This window comes from Podarcis muralis, chromosome 2 (genome assembly GCF_964188315.1).
Source record: "Podarcis muralis chromosome 2, rPodMur119.hap1.1, whole genome shotgun sequence".
NCBI classification, from domain to species: domain Eukaryota; kingdom Metazoa; phylum Chordata; class Lepidosauria; order Squamata; family Lacertidae; genus Podarcis; species Podarcis muralis.
The window spans coordinates 35,751,707-35,774,602 of record NC_135656.1 but is presented as its reverse complement, the minus strand read 5'-3'; the positions used below and the strand labels follow the sequence as shown (position 1 = coordinate 35,774,602).

Here is a 22,896-nt window from a genome sequence, read left to right as displayed (position 1 = left end):
CCAGTACTTTAATTTACATTACGGTGTAAACCCTACTGCCCCCTCTGGTGGTCTGAGATAAGGCATTCTTGGCTTCTTACAGGTATTGCCATTTCAACTCCCTTTAATACAGGAGTATGCAAACCATAGGTAGCTGCCTACGATATTTGGCCTAACAAGGAGAGAAAGCAAGCAACCCAAAGCAAACCAAAGAGAAAGCAAGGAAAGAAAGAAAAAGTCCTGTGTGTGTGTGTTAGTGCCATAACATGGTCTACATAAAGTACAGTACTTCCATTTCCGACTGGCAGTCGCACGAGAGCGTCAGTCTAACTAAAAGTCTGCACAGGGCAACTAAAAAATTGGTGATACTGTATAAATCAACCCTAACTGAATATAAAAGGGTAAAGCTTCGCTACCCACCTTAGACAGTTTCTACATCCAAGACGACCTGCACTGCACAGCAAGGCCGAAGATATACCTCATTCCTACTCTTAAGGCCTTAATGCTATGAACAAGACAGGCCCAATAAAATGGCCGTTGCGGAGGGGTGGTGTGGAGCCGACTGCATATGGGTTAATCTGTTGTCAACACACACAGCGCTTATGAATGAGCACAGCGCTCTGGCCCTTCCTGCTGTCAGCCTCCATTGCTCCCTGAACAGAGCAAGCATTCAGTATGTTGCGGGTGGAAAGGGGGCAAAGGAGCCCTGTGAACTAGCCTATTCATTGCAGCTCTCCATATTTCCCACAGTGTCGGTACATTAAATACATGAGCACATTCAGTCCTGAAGCGAGAGAAAAGAATAGGCGCCGTAGAGTCAAAACAAATTCTAGCCAATGAAAGGCCAACCAAGCAGGTCTGGAGCTGTTGGGCCTCCCTGCTAGGACGGGAGCAGCAAATGCTTTCCATACGTGTGTTTGTAAAAATTATTTCTTAGCAATGTGGATGAATGGCCGCAGTTTATCCATGCTGCTGCTGCTGCTACATGTCCAGGGATCTTAAGTTTATTCTGTGGGCGTATCCAAACTACCAGTGAATACATGCCCCCAAAGAAATTTCAGCATTCATGCAACAGACCTCCTCTATTTAAAGATGAGAACATATTTTGGAGGGGTGGGCGGGCAATTCATTTTACACAATGACCTGAATGTGTGCTGGAGGCGGGGAGGGAGGGAAAATAGTACAGCTTTCGAAAACACAAACTTTAAAAGCAAAGTTTGTGAGACGGCAAGGTGTCGATGCATGGGAAAGGGGGTTACTACTTAGGAGTAGGATGAGTCCTTCCAGGCATGCCGTATTAAACTATAGGGTTTTTTTTATTAAAAAATATGGTTGAATGTGAACAAGCAGTGTGCTCACGCTTGCTGCTCAAAAGGCTCCTCCCACTCCTTTTGCTTCTACACTGTCAACAAAACAAGCTGGCGTCTACTTTGTTGTGAAGTTCGAATCCGGGCTTGTGGGTTTGTTTCCTCTAAACATGCAACAAGCAGTTAAGTCAAGAATAAAGCATGGTTACTGCTTGTGGCTGGTTTGAAGAACAATGAACCACAAGCCAGACACCACAATAAGCCAGACTCTACCTAGTTTCGCAGTGGTGCAACAACATCAGGAGCAGCGCTTATGGGTGGGGAGCAAGAACTTGCTGCACATTCACATTAATGTATTAATGTTGTATTTTAATCTCTTTTTTTTGTATTTCAAGGGTGGGTCAAGGGGGGTACAGGGAGAAAAAGCAACATGTAGTTTAGAGCCTAATGAGTAGTTCCCATAAATGTAGACAGAGGGGGGAAACCGTTGTTTAGAGCTTTGGACATTCTAAACCTTCAGCGTCACACTGTGCAAAATACAGAATCTGTGGCCAGGTACAAAATGCATCTTCCTTCAGCAGAATGATGGCTTATGGCTACAGCAGAAGCCGTTAGATGCTAAACATTCAGCATGTGGCTTATTCGGTCTCTTAGTGCACTGCATATTGACATTATCTTACCACACGTTCCTGTGGCACACACAATGAGGAGCAGATATATATAATTGCTTCAACCATTATTTAGAAGAACCAGGGCCTATCTAACATAGGAATGGGGAACCTGTGACCATTGGGGCCATGTTTACCGGGGCTGATGGGAGTTGGAGTCCAGCAACATCTGGAGAGCCACAGGTTGCCCTTACAGGTGTGAAGAAAATAACAAAACAGGCAGGCAGGCTGAATCCCTTTGCAATGCTCAGGGAGGGTAAGATTCTGTGCACAGCATAGTCTTTTTGTCCATGTCCATAACTAGAAGCAGCAGGCAAACTAATGCAAAACAGGCATGTACAGTCAAAGCATTAATGATAGCAGCAAGCTTAAAAAGCATAGTAAACATGCCAGACAAGACGAAGGGTCTGTTTAGTCCAATGTTTTGTTTCTAGCGGTTAGATGCCCCTGGGGCGCTCACAAACAGGGCATGGAATCGCCCTCTTTTGCTTTCCCCCCAGTATACTGCCTCTGGCCAGACAGTTTTCATTTAGTTATCATGGATGATTCTTATGGGTTCTGAAATATACTCGGAGTCAAGAGTGGATTTCATGCTCTTTATTCAGCTCATAGTGGTGAGGAGGAAAGGAAGGTCCCCCACAATATCTGCTTTATATACATTATTTACACAATGGGCTGCATGTGATTGGCTAATTCCGGGATTCTCCTGTAGGCCAATCAGGTTGTGGATTCACTTCCACCTGGAGCTGGATTGGGTGGCTCCTGCGGACCAATCATACTGCTGCATTGTTCTAGGACCAATCAGACTGCTGCATTTTGGATCCTATTCAACTCAGTACATAACAGGTTCCTTCCTGCATTTGTCTAATCCCCAGCTTTTAAAAGCCATTTCATGGAGGTTTGCTCCTCCTGGAGCTTCACCAGAGCCCCAGCTTCAGCATCTTTCTGCAGAAAAGAAACATTATACATTGAGAAGACATTTTTGATGGTTAATTAGGGGTGGGTGTGGATTTTTTAAAAATCATTTGCTCTTTTTAATCAGCATTGTTACTGACTTTAAAATCTCTGATAGAGGATAAGATATAAACTCAAACCACTGAACCCTTTTGCCTGGTGCAAGGAAGCGAATTCATGTGCATTTCCAGGAATATGCCACGTGTTGCAAGAAGAGCGGAGTACACACAACCCGGCGGGGAGGCTTACGCAAGAGGGCAACTCTCGCTCATAAAAGGGCACAGACAGCAGCACCTGCCAAGCAGGGATGACACCAGATCCCTAGGCTATTCCAGCCAACTAGGACTGGGTTTCTGAGGTCCTGTGGAAGTGATATCATTTGGTGACAAGAGTCAACAGTGTCACTGGCTCCATCACTTAAGTCACTGGTTGCTTCACCCTTCTCCAACTTCCCATTGGTTGACATTCTGCAAGGCTATTTTCGGATTTGTTCCCAAAGCACAGCCAAGACATTAGCTTGTTATTGTTCAGCTTCTCTCTCTGCCTTTGTGCAAGATTTGGTAAGTGTAACACAGCCAAGCTTTTTAACAACATTACAGCATTCAAGGCAGCTTCAGTTACTACTGGAAGAAAAACAGCAAGCTTTCCTCCAAACCACAAAGCTATCAAGCTAACTGCGACTACGGCCAGGCATTCTGGGGGGAAACCCCCGATCGCCTACTTCTGAAGCAACCCTTTCGCAGTTGTGGCATGCAAAAAACCCACACAAATTGGTGGTCTGTCCCAGTCCCAGGCGATGAAAGCAACAATTGAAACACATGTGTGCTTTGTAGCACTTTAGAAGTCGAAGCACTTCTCTTATCTTCTCAGGAACCCCTATATAAGAATCTTGAAAAAGGTGAGTCAACACCACCACCATCCTTGCACAACAAGGCACCTACTGAGGTCAGGTCAGATAGATTTGAGTAGAGAACTTCCTGGCTCGCTGCTCAGTTGCTTAACCGCTACATGGCACCACCTCTTAGCTTTGGACTATGTTTCTCTGTGCCCAAACAGTGCCCCTCCTACAGCATGAGTCAACAAATCTAGAAGCAGTTTTTGTGTTGCAAGATCTAGCTGCTAACAACTTTTACTTCAAATTAACATACAGAATCAATCCTGATTAGGGCACCCAAAGCACTATGTCTGTACACTTTATCCCTGCCAGTCTATAACGTCAGCCAGGTCAAGCTGCATAACGTGCCTGATCCTTATCTGTATTGACAATGCCTGCGACTGTGGCGCCATCAGCAAACTTAATTAAAAACACTCCTACTGCCATTACCCAGGTTACTACCCAAAGTATTTCCTAACATGGGTCCCATGACTCACCCTTGAGGAATGCTACTTGGTACTTATCTCTAGCATGGAAGCGCTTTGTTCTCGCCACTAATTCCTTACCCACTGCATGATACCTGCACAAAATGTTAAGTTAAAGGAGGATAACATGAGCTTCCTGTGCCTTATCATATCAATGGTTTGCTGAACCAGAGAGGCATAGGTTTTATTTGACCAACTGATGTTCATGTTGCTGAAACCGAGTTTTGATTTACTGAAATCCAGAGAATTGGTTCGGACCACATTTCCCTAATTAAGGAAAATCAGCAGCAATTTTTAAAAGATATCAGATTAGGGTGCACCGATCCATTCTACATTCCGTTACCTACCAAAAGCGTTCTAACACTCACATAGAATCTACTCCGTCACCTTTAGAAGTCTCGCTTTTACGGTTTGGTCCGGGCCTTGTTTACCTCTGAAATTAAACTAACAGGTCTGCAGTTACCTAGGCAACTTATTCCCTCTTGTTACATATAGGCAATATATATAACCATCAAGCGGCAGCCATCAGGTTCCGTGTCAATCTTCTATTTTACATACCAGCTCCTTTGACACTCTCAGTGGTAGATCAGTATAGGAGTTCACAGAGCGATATATTGAACATAAACTTAACTGGAAATAAGTCTCATTAAATGTGACTTAGCCCAATACTTCTGAATAGGTGTGGTTTAAGACTTTCAAGGTGTGCTTCCAACAAACGGAGCAAATCTTTCTCTATGATCATTATTGGGACTAATAAGAGTATTCACTGTATATTTATACTACACTGTACCTGATCTCTTTCTCACACACAGCAACTGAAGTACAGCAAGAAGACAGGTGTAGCAGCAACACGTTGACACAGCAAATCCTATACATCAATAGTGAACTCATTCTCTTAAGTGTGGTTCCTTCTGAAGCTAGAAAGGACTCCATCCATGCCTAGTAGGGAAGAAACCTCTTGACAGGTTTGCAAAAGTATGAAAAACAAGGGTTAGGAAAAACCTAAAAGGAGATCCCCAGAACAAACCAAAGAAGATTTTAGCATGCTTAAATGAAACATCCCGGAAAAGGGAATGGCCGACTCGTATTATGGACAGGAGCATTTCACACTGCAATATTTCGTTGTAGGTCCAATGTTTTCTATACAGTACTTCTTATGTTTACAAAGCTTCAAGTATAGCTACACCATTTGCAATGCTCCTATTAAAATTTTAAAAATACATAAATCTAGATGCCCACATTTTTGCAGCCTAAGACTTGATTGAAGCTGTTCTCCCACTCCCACCCCAGAGTTAAACAAAAGCAGTCTGATGAACAACAAAGGCCAGAAGACTTCCCAAAACAGAACAGCAGACTCCATTCCCCTCCTGAAACCATTTCCCCCACAGCTGCCAAGTTGCTCATTTGCTGCTTTCAGGAAACAGTAAGTAGTGCATCAGCAGCAGCTGCCTGGAGTTTAACCTCTTTTATACGTAATGCTTCACTATAATTTCTCGGCTGAACGTGGACACAGTGTGAGTCAGCCTGACTAAAGCACAGGAGGGAGAAGACTTATTTGAAGAAATGAGACCATCAGTGGCCAAAGCATCCACCCCTTTGAAAGGGCATTCTGATCTGTTGGCAGAACAGGACGGGCACTGCATGAGTGTCAATGCCTCTAAGGCAACAGCTGTCACCCATATTATGCACACACAATATCTAAACCACTCTTACTTTTGACTCAATTCATTCTAATAGCAATTTTGGGTCTTTGCACTATTCAAGCTATTGGGTCAATGAGGACTAGAGCCATGACCATTTGAGATAAGAGAAAGGAAGCTATGGTTTCCCCTGTAGCCTAAAGCCAGATTCCAGATTTTATATGCCATGCTAGGCACACACAGCAGCTTCGCCACAAGCCAGACTTCGAACATGCTTTTTTAAAAACAACAGTAGTGATGAAAACAGATCTTTCCAGAGGGAAAAACACAGAGAGAAAAACCCTCCTGTGTTATATACCCAATTTCTCTCTGCCAAAGCTCAAATCACTTGAAGCACACAGACAGCAGAAGCCAGCCAGGCTGTGTAACTTTCAGCTCCCCTCGCCTCCCATTTCAAGCATGTTGGTGGTGGGAACTCATCACAGGCAATAGTCGAAAGCCAGAGAGAGATATCCCTCAAAAACTTCCAACTGGTTCAAAATGCAGCAGCCAGATTACTGGCTGGGGTTCTATTGAGAATTTATGTAAGCCCTTTTTCAAACGGTTGCACTGGCTGACAGTTCATTTCTGGGCCCAGCTCAAGGTGTTTTAACACATTTGTGTGTAAAAAGCCCTGATCACATAGCTGTGTCTTGCACTGTATAGCTTTCCCCTTATGCTGAAGACACACCTCTCCCCTGCCCCAACTTTGGCAGTTGCAATATTTTGTTTTATGGGGTCCACCTCTTTTGCTGAATTTACACTGTTATGTTTCATTTGCAATGGAGAGATTGTGCGATGTGTTGTTTTTTTTAGTTGCAGATTTCATTGCTGTGATGTGCCCCGGTGGAAGGCAGGATGTAAGAAATCGTATGAACAAACCCTGAGAATGATGAGTTGCAGGTCTCTGCACCTACTCCCACAATTTTCATTGCTTGTGGAAAATGCAATGCCATCGGCATTAAGTTCAGGCCTTACTTAGCCACGTTAAATTTGAGGTGGACCCAGGGGTTTTGAAAACACACACAAAGCAAGTTCTTTAGAATCCGGGCCATCCATCCAGTGTACTTCAAAGAAACCCAAAATAACACCAGCTTGGTGCTTTTGGCACAAAGAGTCAAAAGAATTGTAGCTTAGCTACGCTGCATGTGAAAAAGTAAGAATCTAATTTCTCAAAGAGGGGTTCTTGGAGAAGGTATTCAAGAGCATCAAGAGCCAATTCCACAGAAGGGCTAAAACCAGAGAGGGAGATTGTAATTCTCCATGGCAACAAGGACATGGGAAGTGGCACCCCTAGCAGTTTTTTAAACAGAGAAGCAATCCAGAGGCATTTAGGAAGCAGGGTAAAGCAGCACATGGGCGAGCTGGGGGGGGGGGAACGGGACAGTGTGGGACCAAGTGCACTACCTCTACCCCCTGAATCTCATCACCTGCTGCAAATTGGAGAGCACAGCATCATGCAGAAACCTGAAAAAGTAGGGACAGTGGTTGCATGCTCAACCCCCAACAAAAGCCTGAATAGGGCTTAAGAGTCAAGCAAAGATGTTAAGCCTATAGCCTCTTAAAGGTATGTATAATTCAGGAGTCTTCTACCCAGACTTTTGCTTTCTTTCATGTACGCTGTTATGTTTTGATAGTCAAATTGCTGGGATCTGGGCGGAACAGGGGTGTTGTGGCTCTCCAAACATTGTTAGCCTGGAATTCCTTGTGTGTGTGTAAACCAGGGATGGGAAACCTGTGGCACCGCAGATGTTGCCAGCCTCCAACTTCCACCATCCAGCACATTGACTATACTGGATGGGGCTGATGGGAGTTGGAGGCCAACAAGATTTGGAGGGCTACAGGTTCCCCATCCCTGGTCTACATGGGGTGGGGGAATTCTAGGCTGCTTCTGCCATGCCATCATGCTATTAGAAATAAAGCTCAGCTATTACTGACTGTAACAGAATGGTGCATTCTACTCACTAAAGAGTATTTTTGTTTACCTAACACCGAGATGAAAAGATGGAACCGTCTCCAGTCTTGCTAAGGATGGTTGACTCAACTCAGCCTATAGGTTTTGTCTCTCAAATGTGTAAACATGGGAGCAAAGAGCCTTCAGTGCTTGGTTGCAAACACAGTACTACCACTCTATACAAATATATGCAAAGCAGGTCCTGCCCACCAATGTATATTTGGGCTGAAGGTGGGGCTTCTGGGTCAGAAAAAGTTGAAGACTACTGGTTTGGAGTGAGCTCAGCGGCTGCTAATATACCTGATCAGGTACGTGGGGGGCCACAGGTGGTGCTCTATTGAATATAAGGAAGATTTTAAAAAATGGTCCATTGGTAGATCACTAGAATGACAGACATTTGGCTGAACAGAAGGCAGTCATACAAGAAGGCCTAAACCGAATTCACCAACACCAATGTGGTCCAATAGCGCAAGGCTGGCCTACAGAAGAACAGTGGCAGTAGCACACCATTGCCTGCAGGAAAGTCTTTAGCAATGAAGTGTTGATCACAGCCCCACTTTTGTTCTTACACCAAGTTGACAAAGGAGGGGGGGGGGAGAGAGAGATTTGAGCAAGTGTTAAAATTCACACTTATAAAGCTACACTTATTAACAAGGCCAATAGTGTGAAGGAAGGGCTTACAGCAGACTTTAGTCTGGGCTGTAGAAGAAAAGATGGGACTGAGAAGCAAAATGGATCTCCTTCACCAAGTTCTTCTCATTGCAAACAAGATCTCCCGGACTTCTTTTTTATGACAGCAGGCTTTCCCTCTCTCTTCGGAAATATGCATAGCACTGCTCTTTTGGGTTACATTATCCCAACTGAAAGCAATAACGGCAGTGACAAGATTCCACAATGCAGAGATCAACCCCCGACTCATAATTATCCCCCAGGTGATGTTAAATTCTACTTTCCTTGCCCATAATTTTTCACCCACCTTCCATTATATATTGAGCTTCTGAAGGCACCCCCATAGTAAGAACAAACAAATGTACATTCAAACACCCACCACAATTTGGACTAAAATCCACACCTTTATATACATGTAGATACCTACCTCTGTGTGCCTGAGAGACAGAGAGTTTCACACCCCTTGCATGAAACTGGAACTGAGGGATCTTGTGTTTTTCTGGATGTTGGTAGGCCCTGATCCCAGATCCTGCATTCAAATCAATGTGTGGCCCCTCTGTTCACTTCTCCATGTAGTGAGGGGAGGGATGGCAGAGGAAGTGTGTAACCCCATCTTTTAGTGACACAACAGTGTGTGTGTGTGTGTGTGTGTGTGTGTGTGTGTGTGTGTGTGTCTGTCTGTCTGTCTGTATGCACACTCACACACAATGGAAAAAGATGCCTCAACACCTACTTCAATGTGTTTTTGTTCTGGTCAGAGCCTACTCAAAAACTTCTATTTAAAAAAAACCCACTTCTTCCAAAGCAATAACGCCGACAGCAGAGATAAACTTGAATGCAGCTTGATATAGCGGCTCCACACAGAAGTCAAAGCAGCCAAGTGTTCACTACAAGGCAATTAAGATGAGAATATACAAGCACTCTTCTTCAGGGGTCTAGGGAAGAGGTGGAACTAACATGAGGAGGTGGTGTGGGAACAAGTCTGCGAAGGCTGCTGTTTATTCCGTTTTCCTGACATCTCCCTAAATGTTATTTTGCACATTATATTTGAGCTTTTGCACAACGCAAAAGCTACTTCGGGAAAACGAATGGAATGGAATATTGTGCAAGTTTAGCACTCATTTTCATGTTAATTGACTCCAGCAAAAACTGTTTGCAGCCCTCTCAACCTGGAAAATCACAGGACCTTTAGTGTGGCATTCCCCCGTTTTCACGCCGCAGCTGCTCACATGACGAGCCGAGAGGCGGCATACCAGCATGCACTGCACTTCCTGCCCATTTTGAGGCTCATGCCCTCCTTTTTTTACCTGGTTAGAAAGCGTGCTGGAATTTCAGCACAGAACAGCACAGTGTCAAGGGACGGCATTTTGACATCTGTGCGAACGACATTTCCCGCACCGTGTTGGTGCAGAGGTAGATATGTGGTGGAACAGGCTTATGCAGCATGCAAGGAAAGTTAGCAAAACCAGGCACTAGCCTTATAATAAATGAACGCAATACACCCACCATGCGAATGAAACCAAAGTCTGCCCCCTGCCCCATCATCTCCCTCTGCAAATTAGAGGGCAGCAGCCCGAAAGGGAGGTCCTGGTTTTCCAGGGGTCCTGGAAATCCTGGTTTTCCAGGGGTCTACACTGCATGGGGGAGTATACATGAGTAGAAGCTGGCTCCCCGATTCACAAAGACACCCTCCAACCTCTGGAGAGAGAAATGGGAATGGGAGTACAGCTAGCACTCTCGTTCCCATGTTTCTCTCCTCATCTGGCACTGAAGTGTGTACGTGCTTTTTCTTTTTTAACCTGAATTAAGAAGCAATTCCAAATGAATGCTAATATTAACACTGACGACCTAGTTTCGTTTTGCTTTTCACATAAGCCAATGAGTGACGTGCAGCAGGGATAGCAGGGAAGAGTGGAGTAGGTTTCTAGATAAAGGAAGGGAGGGGGAGGAAGAGGAGAGCAAGCTGTGTGCCTTTGCAATGTCGCATATGTAAAGAGGAAGCATTGGTTTTTGGTTTCCGTTCAGTTCTAACGTCTATCATTCATACCCAGCAGATTTCTTTGAATTAAAGAAGAAGAAGTGTAAGGCAACAGGGTGGGGGACAAAGAGACAAGTGCCACTCTGGTTAAAAAAGTGATTTTTTTTTTATTTTTAAATTAATATAAAACCTTCAACCTGTTTAAGCAAGATTCTGATTTTAAAACCTAAAAAACAAAAAAACAAAAAAACAAAAAGAGCCTCAGCATCGCCCTTGCCGCCGGATGTCAGGGAGCACTCTCTTGAGTCCTCCTTCGAAAAATCCATCTTCTGGGGAGGTTGACGTTTGTGTTTTTATACCTTTGAAAACTTCAGCAACTTCCCTTCCAGCTTATCCTCCCAAATGCTTAAACTTTGTCCTTTTAAAAAGGGAAACAGCTTGAGAGCTGAAGGGGAAAACCATTCCCCCCAAAAACAAGAAGGGGACAGGTGGGGGGGGGGGTGGGAGAGCAATAAAGAGTCTGTGGTAAGGTACCAAAAAACAAAACCCCCAACCCATTTCTAGTTTCTGCTACTTGGAGCACACCTGCTGCAGCCGTTGAAGAAAAAGGGTTTCAATAGGCCAAAGTTGGGGCAATGGAGAAAGGGTTTAAACCCAAATGACAGCACGGACGCAAGCCCACGAAACCCCACTCTCGCCCATAAATTTGCCAGCCCATGTATAGGCTAGAAGAGCTGGCTGGTTTTGCCAGACTGTACATGTCTCGGCACCTGTCAAAAAAGGACAAGATTTGCCTCCTTGAATGTACAAAATCTTGAGTAGGACTCAACATGGTCTCACAGATTTACAGCCCCGATAACGTGACATTTTGCACTATTCCATTTTTTTTCTTTTCTTTTCAGGCTCCTTCTGTGGCCTACAGGAGAGCCCTGTGGAGCGGAGCCCACAGTGGAAAATTACTTCCCCAACCCCTCACGCTCAGTCACAACATGGGGCAGGGGGTAGAAGCTCAATTCCTTTAGCAGGTGACACCCCACCCAGCCTAGGAGGCTCTCTGAACCGCACGGCCACACAGACAGCCACAGAATCTGAGGCCTGTGCTTTCCCTTCAAGCAAGGAGGGTTTCTTCCCTCAAGGCCCCTCAACCGTCTCAGCTGCTACAGGCAACTCCTGACAACCAGGAGCCAAAGGAAAATCAAGAGGAGGGCAACAAAATTGGGAAAGGGTGGAAAGGGGAGGCAACTTTCTGAGCTTTCCCAGCCACCCCCAATCACATACATACGCGCGCACACACAGGGAGACACCCTGAAACCCCTCCCCGACCCCCCGGATCCAACACAGCCACCCTTCTTTTTTCCAGGCAGCTTTCGCAGAATGCTACCTGGATCTTTGCAATTCCGTTGCTTTCATTCGTGATGTATATACATTAGATATATTTATATATTTATATATTATAGTTATATAATTTTTTTTCTTTTAAAAAAGAGAAAAAGATCAGTTATTAACTCTCCTGAAGAGTGGATAAGGGAAGAGAAGGAAGGTGGGTGCGGGGGAAAGGAACATCGGGGTTTGGGTTGATGACGACATCTCATCAGTTTTTTTTTCTTTAAAAAAAAAACACTATAAAATATTCCAGTGCGATCTTCAGGGGGGAAAAAAATACCCCCACCCCATTTCCCTGTGCCCCCTTGGATTTGCCACACCCTCTTTACCGCCCCCGCCACCCTATCAACTTCTTCCCCCCCCCATTCCAAAAACATTAAGTCTTATCTCTGGCCATCCATTGCCGCCATGGCTTTCTGCTGGGGGGGCCCTTGCTGAGACACAGGAGGCCACATGGGCTGCTGGTGGTGGAGGTGGTGGTGGAGGTTGTGACTGGTGGGCGACGAAGGAGGGATCCAGGCAGGTTGGTGGTTTGGAGGCGATGAAGCCCAGTAGGGGCTGAAGCTACCCGGAGGAGAGCAAGCCATGGATGTGATAGGGCTGTTGCTGCTCTGAAGGTTCTCTGAAGTCCGCAGCTTGGAAAACATGGCAAGGGCGTCTGGGAAGTTGGGAGGCGTGGCTGGAGTATTGCTGGGTGTGCACATCTGGAGGGCAGAGAAAGAGAGAAACAGGGTTATAATTGCGGCTCCCTTCGCCTGGTCAGTGCAAGGGTTCACCTAATGACTTCCCAAGTCTACTTTAAAAATAATTAATAATAGAAGGATATCCAACTTCCACATGCAACACAAGGAAATAGCCCCAACAAGAGCACATGGCTTCCTCTCCTTCCCCCAACTAAGCAGTACAATGTAGAGTCTGGGAAAATAGATAAAAGAGTTTAGGTTGTTTCCAAAGCATGTGCCACACCCTTGAGCTCCCTCCTTAAAAATTAACTACCCCACTCTGATAAATATTGGCAGAGCAGGGTCCCATATTCACAGCTAAAACCAGTGGCTGGATCGGCATTTTCACCAGCCTGACTGAATGCACCAAATGGAAGGTCTGAGAGGAAGGGGAACTCCATTTTCCACATGGATTAATCAACTGGATGTGCAGCGGATCAATAGGAGCTTGGTGTAAACTATTTTGAGCTCATGGTAGAATGAAATAGAATACAACAAAATGTATAAATAAAACCAACTGATGTTTAAGAAAGGGTTTACAGCTGGTTAAACAGATTTGATGACCTTGACTAGTCAACCTATAGACTGGCCCGGGTCCCACTCAATGCTACATTGCCCCTACACCCATACCTGCCGGCAAGCTTCTTCCTCAATAAATTCCCACCTTCCCACACAATAAATTATTGGAGGAGGATGGGGCAGATTGCTGCTTGGTGAGCTCCTCCTACCCAGAAGTGGCCAACCTTTTGCAAGATTACAAAATGTTGCTGAAGGAAACCAATGGCAGGAACTGTTGTCAAGATTCTGGCCAAATCTGACTTCAGAGAATGCCCTGCTTTAGGCAGGTGGAGGAAAGAGAGAAAGGGGTAAAGTGATGGGGGGGGGGAGGGAGAGGATGCAACACTGGTTTACAAACTGCTTCACAGAAGGATAACAACTAAGGTCTACACCAGTGCTCTTCAGATGTTGTTCAACTACCCATCTTCCCTCACCACTGGATATCTGGCTTGGAGTGATGGGAGTTGTAGCTCCAACAACTGGGGGACCCAAAGTTGAAGAACACTGGTCTACACCATCCTCCATGTTTATCCAGCCCCCAAGCAACTTTTTCTGCCCTTCCCTCCAAAGATGGGGGGCAGAGAGATCTGTGTGTGTGTGTGGCCTAAAAATGTTCGCTCCAAAATCTTCCACAACAATATCTAGTTGCTGATCAAGGTATTAAAACCTTCCCACACAATAATAGTAGGAAACTAAGTGATTTCCCTTTGCACAAACCTGCAGGAAGCAGACTTTGGGCTGGCACCAATCTGTGGGCTGGTAGTTGGAAAACACACATAACCCCCTTTTTGGTTTTTGGTGACAATATAAAACCGAAGCAGGAGGGTTTAAAGGCCCAGACCATGTATGATCCAGAATGCATGATCTACATGCCAGGAAAATAGCTGGTCCTACAATTCAGAGAAATGGATGCAAAATCTAAAAGCCTCCAAACACTGGTACACACTGACCAAATAAAGGCAGGGTGTGTAACTGATGCCTGTTTGTCATGTAGTTTGCAAAGTTATGTTTCATTTTGCTTACACAAAGACAGAGATGGATTGCGCAATCCCAAAATGTACAAAAAGCTTTCTGTGTTATGCCATCAAAATGAAGCAGGTGAACAAACAGAACTGAGTGTGTTTTGCATAATTTCAGAACGGGGAACCTTTCTGGTTCACGGGAGGCCCCATTGCCAGTGAGCAATGTTGCCTCATCCCCGACAACTGCATTTTCCACTGTGCAGGGCTGCCTTCTTCGGAGTCTTGACATGTGATGTTTGACTTGCATCATTAATCAAGCGCCAACCTCAATCTTCTGGGGAACTCTAAGACTCAGGGTTGGCCCTTTATCTCAGCAGCATCTCACAAACCACCCCCTCACAATAAGCACACTTCCTTATTAAACATCTTCTCCCTCCTAAAGCCTGAGAAGGAAGCATGACAGCTTGAGAGTTGAGAACCCGGCAGAAATTAGCTGCACCAATAGAGGCCAATTTGCAGAACGTGCCATCTATGATGAAACAATGCATATTAATTGCCCCAAGCACGTTGTCTGTCTATACCTTTTGTCTGGCTCCGTCACCATGTAAATCGACTGCTCTCTAAAGCGGTTCCCTCATCTGCAAGATGACCTCTTTTATCAGATCAAACACGGCCAGGTACGCAAGTTCCAGTTTAAGTGAGCAGCTGTGCCAGCTTCAATCTTCTGCAGCCATCCAACTTTCCTATGGGTCCACCCTGCAGTCAAATTCTACTCATGACATGCTGGAGTGCTCCAACAATCCATGCTGGCCTGGTCTGGCACGCCACTTAAATGGGGGCAAGGGACTGCGTTTGGGAAGCCCATCCACAGAAAGGCACACAAGAAAACGAAAACGCACGCACAAAAGAAACTAGTTACACTTTAACTGACCTTTTCCTCACACATGGCTCGGCATATAAAGCAGGGGTGGCTAAGCTTTTTCTGGCGAGAGGGTCGTGTTCACCCTTGGCCAACCTTCTGGGAGCTGCATGACAGTGGTGAGTGTGGCCAGTTCACATGGGGACATAGAAAGGTGGTTATACAGAGTCAGGCCATCTACCTCAGTGCTGTCTGTACTGAAAGGCAGCGACTGGCAGTCTCTCACAGACCACACGGAGGTGCCAGGAGCCGAACCTTTCACAAGCAAAGCAGATGGTCTGCCACTGAGCATCTTCCCTACATGTGCCACACATGCCCATAAAGCAGAGGATCATGCGCAGCCTTCCCTCCCAAGCTGATCTATGCAGATCACCTGAGGGAAAGGGGTTATCATGATCTCTCTGCATGTCAAAGGCCTGATCAGATGACTGGGGAAGGGGTGATTTCATCCCAGCACTGTCTCTACTTTCTTTTAATTTTGCCAGAGGCAAAATCAATAGGGACTTTGAGGGGTGGGCAGAAAAAAATTGCTGGGGGGGCGGCGGCAAAACGAGAGTTGCAATTTTGTCACCTCAATATGAAGAGTAGGGACTTTCCTGTCTTTCCAAATGTTATATATAGGTAAATCAGATCTAATTTGCATTAATACCGGACCATTCCCCAGCTAATTACCCTACAATAAATACACACACACTGCAAAATTTGTATTTGCAAATGAAAGAGTTGAGCACAGTAACAGGCAATATCCCCATGTTATGGAACCACAAGTTTCCATCTGTGTTAATGCTTGAAAACAGAAGCTGAGGGTTCTATGCTTTTTTCTGGCTCAGACATTTCCAAATGAGAGCACATGATGAATATTTCCTGTCTCTGCTTCACATGCATCAGGAAGTTTCATCCAAAATGCCCCCATCTCAGATATTAGGTACTTGATAAAAGGTAAAGGTACCCCTGCCCGTACGGGCCAGCGCTGTCCAGAGACACTTCCGGGTCACGTGGCCAGCGTGACAAGCTGCATCTGGCGAGCCAGCGCAGCACACGGAACGCCATTTACCTTCCCGCTAGTAAGCGGTCCCTATTTATCTACTTGCACCTGGGGGTGCTTTCGAACTGCTAGGTTGGTACTTGATACTGGACAGCTTTAATAGAGGGAGTTGGGGGGGGGTTCCTCGTTCTTCAGGTAATCCTAATAGGGTAGTTTCAAATTGCTTGGAGAAAAATTGGTTCATTCCAGCACAGTCTGGGCCCCACCCTGCAAATAAGTATACTCCTTTTTGTCGGGTCCCTCTAAAAGCTACATTCAAAGTCGTCTGAAAAGAGGAGCAGCTACCTCAATCACCAAGCACTGCGTCCATCCTACACACCTACATGTAATGTAAAGCCCTGAAGTACTCTCCACGTTTGCATACAACTTTCCCTTGGGGTGGAATTCGAACACGCCACCCTTCCGCTCAACCTACTGGCATGTTTGTTTTGACGACTGAGCTCTTTTTTTATTATGTGTACGCAGACTCTCCTGCCTTCCATTTCCCCAGTTCTAAGACTCTGTTTTGTATCTATCTCAAGGTGCTCTTTTTAAAAAAGGAAAGAAGAATGAAGATAAAACACCAAAAGCTAATCAATTTGTCTAGGGTTTTTTTTAAAAAAGGGTACCGTGGCTAGCTCAGACACCAGGTTAATAAAAACAAGTTTCCTTTTGTGCAGTCAACTGTGTGAAGGTGCATCTGAAGGGTTGAGTGGGAACAGCAGCAATTTAGCTAGCGCACTACAGTAACTCTACTCTAAAATAAGAGAAGTTTAAAAGGTTTGCTAGACATCTAGTAAGCATGTATATCCAGTGGGGCATAGGCTGCAGGTATGTTCATGCTCCTCTCCCTTGTGTGCCACAGCGTAGGGTTGATCTCCCAAACCTCCCCCTCATAAAAAGGAGCCTGGAAGATTGCCTTGCATCACCCACCTGCACAGTGAGGTGCCCAAATCATGTATGTAAATAAGCCGGGCTGACAGCATTTCTCAACCCATCAAGATGTCAGCCAGCCCTAACTCCCTGATGCCAAATACATTGTGTGGAACTAGTTGAAACAATGGGATTTGGCTGCCAAGTAAGAGTGTCTCAACCTACATAATTTATTCAAATTTAGTTTTTTACACAACCGCTTGCATGTAGGGAAAAACCCATGAACGTCATCAGACATGTGCCTATTTCACATCGCATCCAAGTGATGAGGATTAAAATTCCCACTGTATGGAAACGTGACAAGAGAAGACACACAACAGCCTACTTACTGTTTTACCTTTAAGGAAGTGATCTGTCTGTAGGAAACTCAAGCCAAGCAACCCTTACCAGAGGCAACTTAGGCACAAGAAGTTGTCGGAAATAAAAGCCACTGATTTATGGTGCTCACTTGCATCTCGTATATTTAAAACATCAGAAGCAATAGTATTTCTTTACTACAAGTGTACCTCCCCCTTTCCTCCAAAGAGCTCAACGGGCAGCATACGTTGTTCCACCCCACCCTTTATTTTCACAACAACCCTGTGAGGAAGGTTAGACAGAGAGATGAAGACTGGCCAAAGGTCACCAGTGAGCTTAATGGCCAAGTGAGGATTTGAACCTGCATGTCCCCAGTCGCAGTCCAACAGCCTAACCACTGTGCCACACCAGCTCTCGTTACCCTGATATATTTTGCTTCTTTACTTAGAAAATTTATAAACCACTTGCTCAAAAAGCACAGTCATACCTCGGGATAAATGTGCTTCAAGTTAAGTATTTTCGGGTTGTGCTCCACGGCGACCTGGAAGTAATGGAGCGCATTACTTCTGGGTTTTGCCGCGCGTGCATGCGCAGATGGTCAAAATGATATCACACGCATGCGCAGAAGCAGCGAAACGGATCCCGTGGTACCACTGTACTTCAAATGGTGTATAGGTTCACACATACACGACAAAAAAAAATGCACCATAGAAAAGTACACAGTTACCAGTCTTCATCCAACTCCTGGAATGGAAGATTAGAACCACAGTAGAAATATGCCATAAGCAGATGAACACAACTAGTTTCTTCTATTTTGCAGCCTACGTAACATCAAGCACAGCTTTTCCTTTGATGGCCTTACTCTAGAAGTACTCTCAAATGAGAAAAACAGATCATTATTCAAAAGTTGCTAAGTGAAACCTGCCACAAAGTTTTGAAGTGTGGAGCGGCTCCTATTTACGTTTCTAGCCTGTCCCCCATTTTCAACTCTGGTTTTCCCTCTCTCCCACCTGTGCTGAACCAAAGGTGAACTTGTTCCAGAAGCTCTGCTAACACCATCTTGGTAGTCAAGATTAACCCCACAACGAATTGGTAGTAGTTGTAGCAATGAGCTTTGATATACGTGAATTGGCTTGCTTTGATGTTACCCTTATCTGTGGGGCTTGGGGTGCTGGGCTCTGAGCCCAGAAAAGGGGAGCTATCCAAAAGGTTTGGATATTTGCCACCTATGCCCTCATCTGGCCAGGTGGAGTGATGGGAAGTCCTGGCCAAAGTTACATATGCTGCAATTTTCTTAGGCAATGTTTATAGTAAGTATAATATAATCCAGGGTAGGGGAACTGAGTTTATGTAGCTTAATGCATCAAAAAGTTAGCCAGAATATCCCACCTCAGGCAATGAAGTCAAAGACATAAAGCCAAGATGCAGTTGGCCTCTACAGTTATCATCCATGCCCACCTTAGGCAATGTTGTGAAGATGCCTCACACCGTATAAACACTGGCCTATAGGGCTATTTTGTGATATTGTGCATGTTTTTAAAAAGCAAGCTTCTAGTCCTCATACGTAAAAGGAAAACACCTGCAAGCGTCATGTGCTAAAGGTTCAAACAGCAGGGGCTTGCTGCAGTCAAGGGGCCTTCCATGCCCCTACCTGCTCCCCACTCCTACTTCATCCTTTTGAGGCCTGTTTCTTTCCGCCATTTCAATCCTTTAAAATATTCTGAATTCTGAGGGGAGAAAACCCACCCGACTGGAGTCAAAATGGTCTAACAATGCAATGTCAAAATCAAGCCTGAAGGAAAAGTTATGTCCAACTCTGAAGCCTCTGCAAAATACTAGCTAGACCCCACCCACTTTTGGCCTCTGGCCCTGAGCAAACTACTTCTGAGGGAATGTGGCCCTCAGAATGTGGCCCTTGCCTGGGAGTGGAGGTTCCCTAGCCCCTTTAATCCTGCAATCTCCTCACTTGTTCATTTTTAATTCTTTTTTATTTTTAAAACAAAACCTATCTCTGCATTAATTCTGAGGAGATCCAGAACATTTTTGGCACGAAGCATCGTTGTGGCATGTTGCTTTGCTTTGTTTATCCAACGCCAACAGAAAAGGCGTCATGTGAGTCCAATAAGTCACTGTAAAAACACACACACAGAAACTACCAGAGCCTTGCTTTATTGGAAGGTGTGTTCTGGGGGTCATGTTTACTAGAGGGCAAGTTTCCTGTGTCACAAACAAGCCGAATCAAAAGAACTATAGTCCACAACATATATGGCAAAAACATTGCCAGTGAACACCATTGTCCTGAGGAGAAATGAACATTTCCCTCCAAGTAGCGCGTGCCAGATTAAACAATCCCAGAATAGACCAAAGGGGTGGGGGAAGAGAGAGAGAGAAAGAAAGAAACCCCACATCAGTTTTAGTCTATTTAGACACCGTGAACATGGCTGCCCTCTCTAAAAGGCAGGGCCCCGTGTTAGCAGCCTCACAGTGATCAGCAGCGTTACCACAACAAACAGAGAAGTTACAAAACTAGCAAGGAGGGGGCTTCTTGCTCGGGTTACAAGAGACCTCCAATTCCCCCCCCCACACACACACACACCTGCAGGGACATCCATGCTAGGGTCACATAACACAACTTGGTGAAATCCAATACCAACCTAAAATCCAATGGATCTTTCAAGAGGAGAAAAATAGGTGTGAAAAATAACTTAAAATTGACAACACCTCTTATAATATAACAAGGGACTACATATGTATACACACAGAGAGAGAAAGAGGTGCTTTCTTCTTTAACTCAATGTATAAGTAGTTTTTAAAATTAGGAATAATAGGGAGCTGCCTGGCACTGCCAATCTATTGGTCCATGTGGCTCCGTTCCTAGACCAGTGTTTCTCAAACTTGAGTCCCCAGCTGCTGTTGGACTACAGCTTCCATTATCACTGACCACTGGTCTTGCTCACTAGGGATGATGGGAGCTGTAGTCCAACAGCAGCTGGAGACCCAAGCTTGAGAAACACTGTCCTAGATATTGCTGAACTACAACTCCCAAGCTGCTTGGTCAGGGATTATGGGAGTTGTAGGTCAGAAACATCTAGAGCACTAAGTCTACAGTGCTGACAGTGGCTCTCTAGGGTTGCAGACAAGAGTCTTCCAACCCATCTTGAGATGACAGGGATTGGACTTGAGACCTTTTACATGCAAACCACACGCTCTGCATTGAAGCTAAAGCCCTTCCCTGTGTTTTGGGTTGGAACAATAAAATACACAGTCATATCAAGTAATATGCTTTGCTGATACTGAATGATGGGCAATTTTTATATAGGGTTTTTTTTAAAGGCACACAAATGGAAAGTTCAGGGTTAATTTGCAATCCAGAGCAAACACACAAAACAGCCATTCACAAACAAAGGTAGTTCCTGGTCTCTAGGAGAACCAGCCAATATAGTTCAAAGATGAGCATATGCATAAGCACTGCATCCAGCTAAATCAGTGTGCGTGGGGAACAATTTCTGCGAAGGCCATAATGGAACGTTTGTGAACACCCCGCCAAATCAGCTCAGGGGATTCCCCCGGAGCAGATTTGGGGTGATGCACCCAAGGAGCAGCAGTTCCACTGTGCTTGAGCAAGTTGTTCCACACAATTTTTTTATTGGATTCAGTGCAAAGACTCAAAAGCCAGGAGAGGCCTGCTGGCCATAGAAACAACTCAGGACACTGTGAGACCTGAAAAATTCAAGTACTGTAGAGAAATGAAATCTAAAGAACACATACGCATCTTCAGAAGAAGCAAGTGGCCAGAGATTGTAACTTCCTTTATTTTTCTGAATGATGTGCAGCAGCAAAGGGTTTGTTCCATCCATGCAACAAATCAAAGCTACGTGGGCTATGAAAAATGTGGACAGGCCCAAGCACAAAGTTCTTTTTACACCTCCGTCTCAGTTCTACTATGTCTACTTTATAAATGGCAAATTGCCTGTGGCAAGCAAACTTGAGGAAGTTGTCGTGGGTGGAGTTAGGGCAGAATATAACCTCCATTATAGTAACTCGATGTTAAAAGGGTGGATTTTGTAACCAGGGTGGAAAAAAACCAAGGAACAGGCTCGACTTTGCAATGTAGATGTATCCCTATCAGCAAGAGCCAGGCTGCTTTTCCTTCTCATCTACAGACTAATTTAGCTAGCAGCTTGCGACATCCTAGAAACCTCTGGAGAGGTCCAACACAAAAGAGTACAGCAGAAAAGCATCTCCGTCTCCAGCTTCTCCTCACTTCCTGGTAAGTCCTCACAATTTTGTGTAATCATTCTAATTTTAGCATCTTAAAACACACACGCACACACACACACAACCCTCCTGTCAGGTCTCTCTCTCCCCCCCCCCCCAGTCGTCACCCCAAATGCCTGCTGTCAACACCCATTTTGCAGCTGAAGGTGGGGGGAAACTTAAAATGCTGAGGGCCAGCCCACAGAAGGAAGAATTAGATCACTGTGTTCGGTGTGTACAAAAAAAAGAAAAAGAAAGGGAAAAAAAGCCTGCCGAACTTCAGAAAGGAAGAGGAGAACATGACTAACAGAAAAATGGGTGTGTGTTATGAAACAGCTGCCTGGGAAAAAGTGCGCAGCAGCCCAAAGAAAGGAGTGGGGAGGAGGAGAAAGAAACAGCAGCAGGGAAGGGTTCCTTTACCAATGCCCCAGTTTTAAAGGAGCAACAGGCCATTACTCCTTAAAGCATAAGGTATAGAAATACTACTGGACCACACAGCCTAGACACCCCTTTGTAAATGAAGGCACCGTATTTTTCGCTCTATAAGACGCACCAGACCACAAGACGCACCTAGTTTTTGGAGGAGGAAAGCAAGAAAAAAAGTATTCTGAATCTCAGAAGCCAGAACAGCAAGAGGGATCGCTGCGCAGTGAAAGCGATAGCTGCGGAGCCTGCATTCGCTCCATAAGACGCACACACATTTCCCCTTACTTTTTAGGAGGGAAAAAGTGAGTCTTATAGAGCAAAAAATACGGTAACTCAACGGAACAATAACACCCAAACATACTGCCCAGAAAATCCATTCTCCCTCTTGTTGCATTTGCTATTGGATGCAGCAGAGGGACGGTGTTATCTATCCTCGCTGCAGGTGAGTTGCCTCACCATCAAGCAGCACAGCCTGGCAGGAGGAAGCCCAGAACAGGCAGAAAGCAGGACCTATATAATTATAAACAGGGTTCAGCAGGGAGGAAACCATTGCATAATGCTCCCTTATACATGACTCAACCTTCCTGCCTGTCAAATTAAAAACAAACAAACGCAGCAACAACAAAATCCTAACAGAAGCTTTGCAAACTAAGGATTGGCAAGCGGAAGCACAGAAGGTAACCTTGACCTTCCTGGCATAAAACAAGCCCAGCTCGCCACGTGGGGCAAACACTCTTTTGCAATCCCAAGCAATTCAACTTTAACGCTCAATGCAGCCTAATAAGGAGGGGAATAGACATTGCTGAGCTTCGTATGCTGATTTAAACTATACTACCTCGGCTACCACAAAGATCTCATCCTGTCCTTC

The 22,896-nt window shown here is 45.1% G+C and overlaps 1 protein-coding gene across 2 annotated transcripts in view; it reads right to left on the bottom strand.

Annotated features, from left to right (window-relative positions):
* Window positions 1-10,694: 10,694 nt before the first annotated feature.
* The window catches only part of UBALD2 (UBA like domain containing 2), a 31,909-nt gene continuing 19,707 nt past the window's right edge, over window positions 10,695-22,896 (bottom strand). For both annotated transcript variants that reach the window (XM_028716996.2, XM_028716995.2), the window contains one exon: window positions 10,695-12,634. In XM_028716996.2, the coding sequence (XP_028572829.1) occupies window positions 12,314-12,634 (321 nt within the window). In that variant the 3' untranslated portion in view covers window positions 10,695-12,313. The remainder of the gene's footprint in view (window positions 12,635-22,896) is intronic.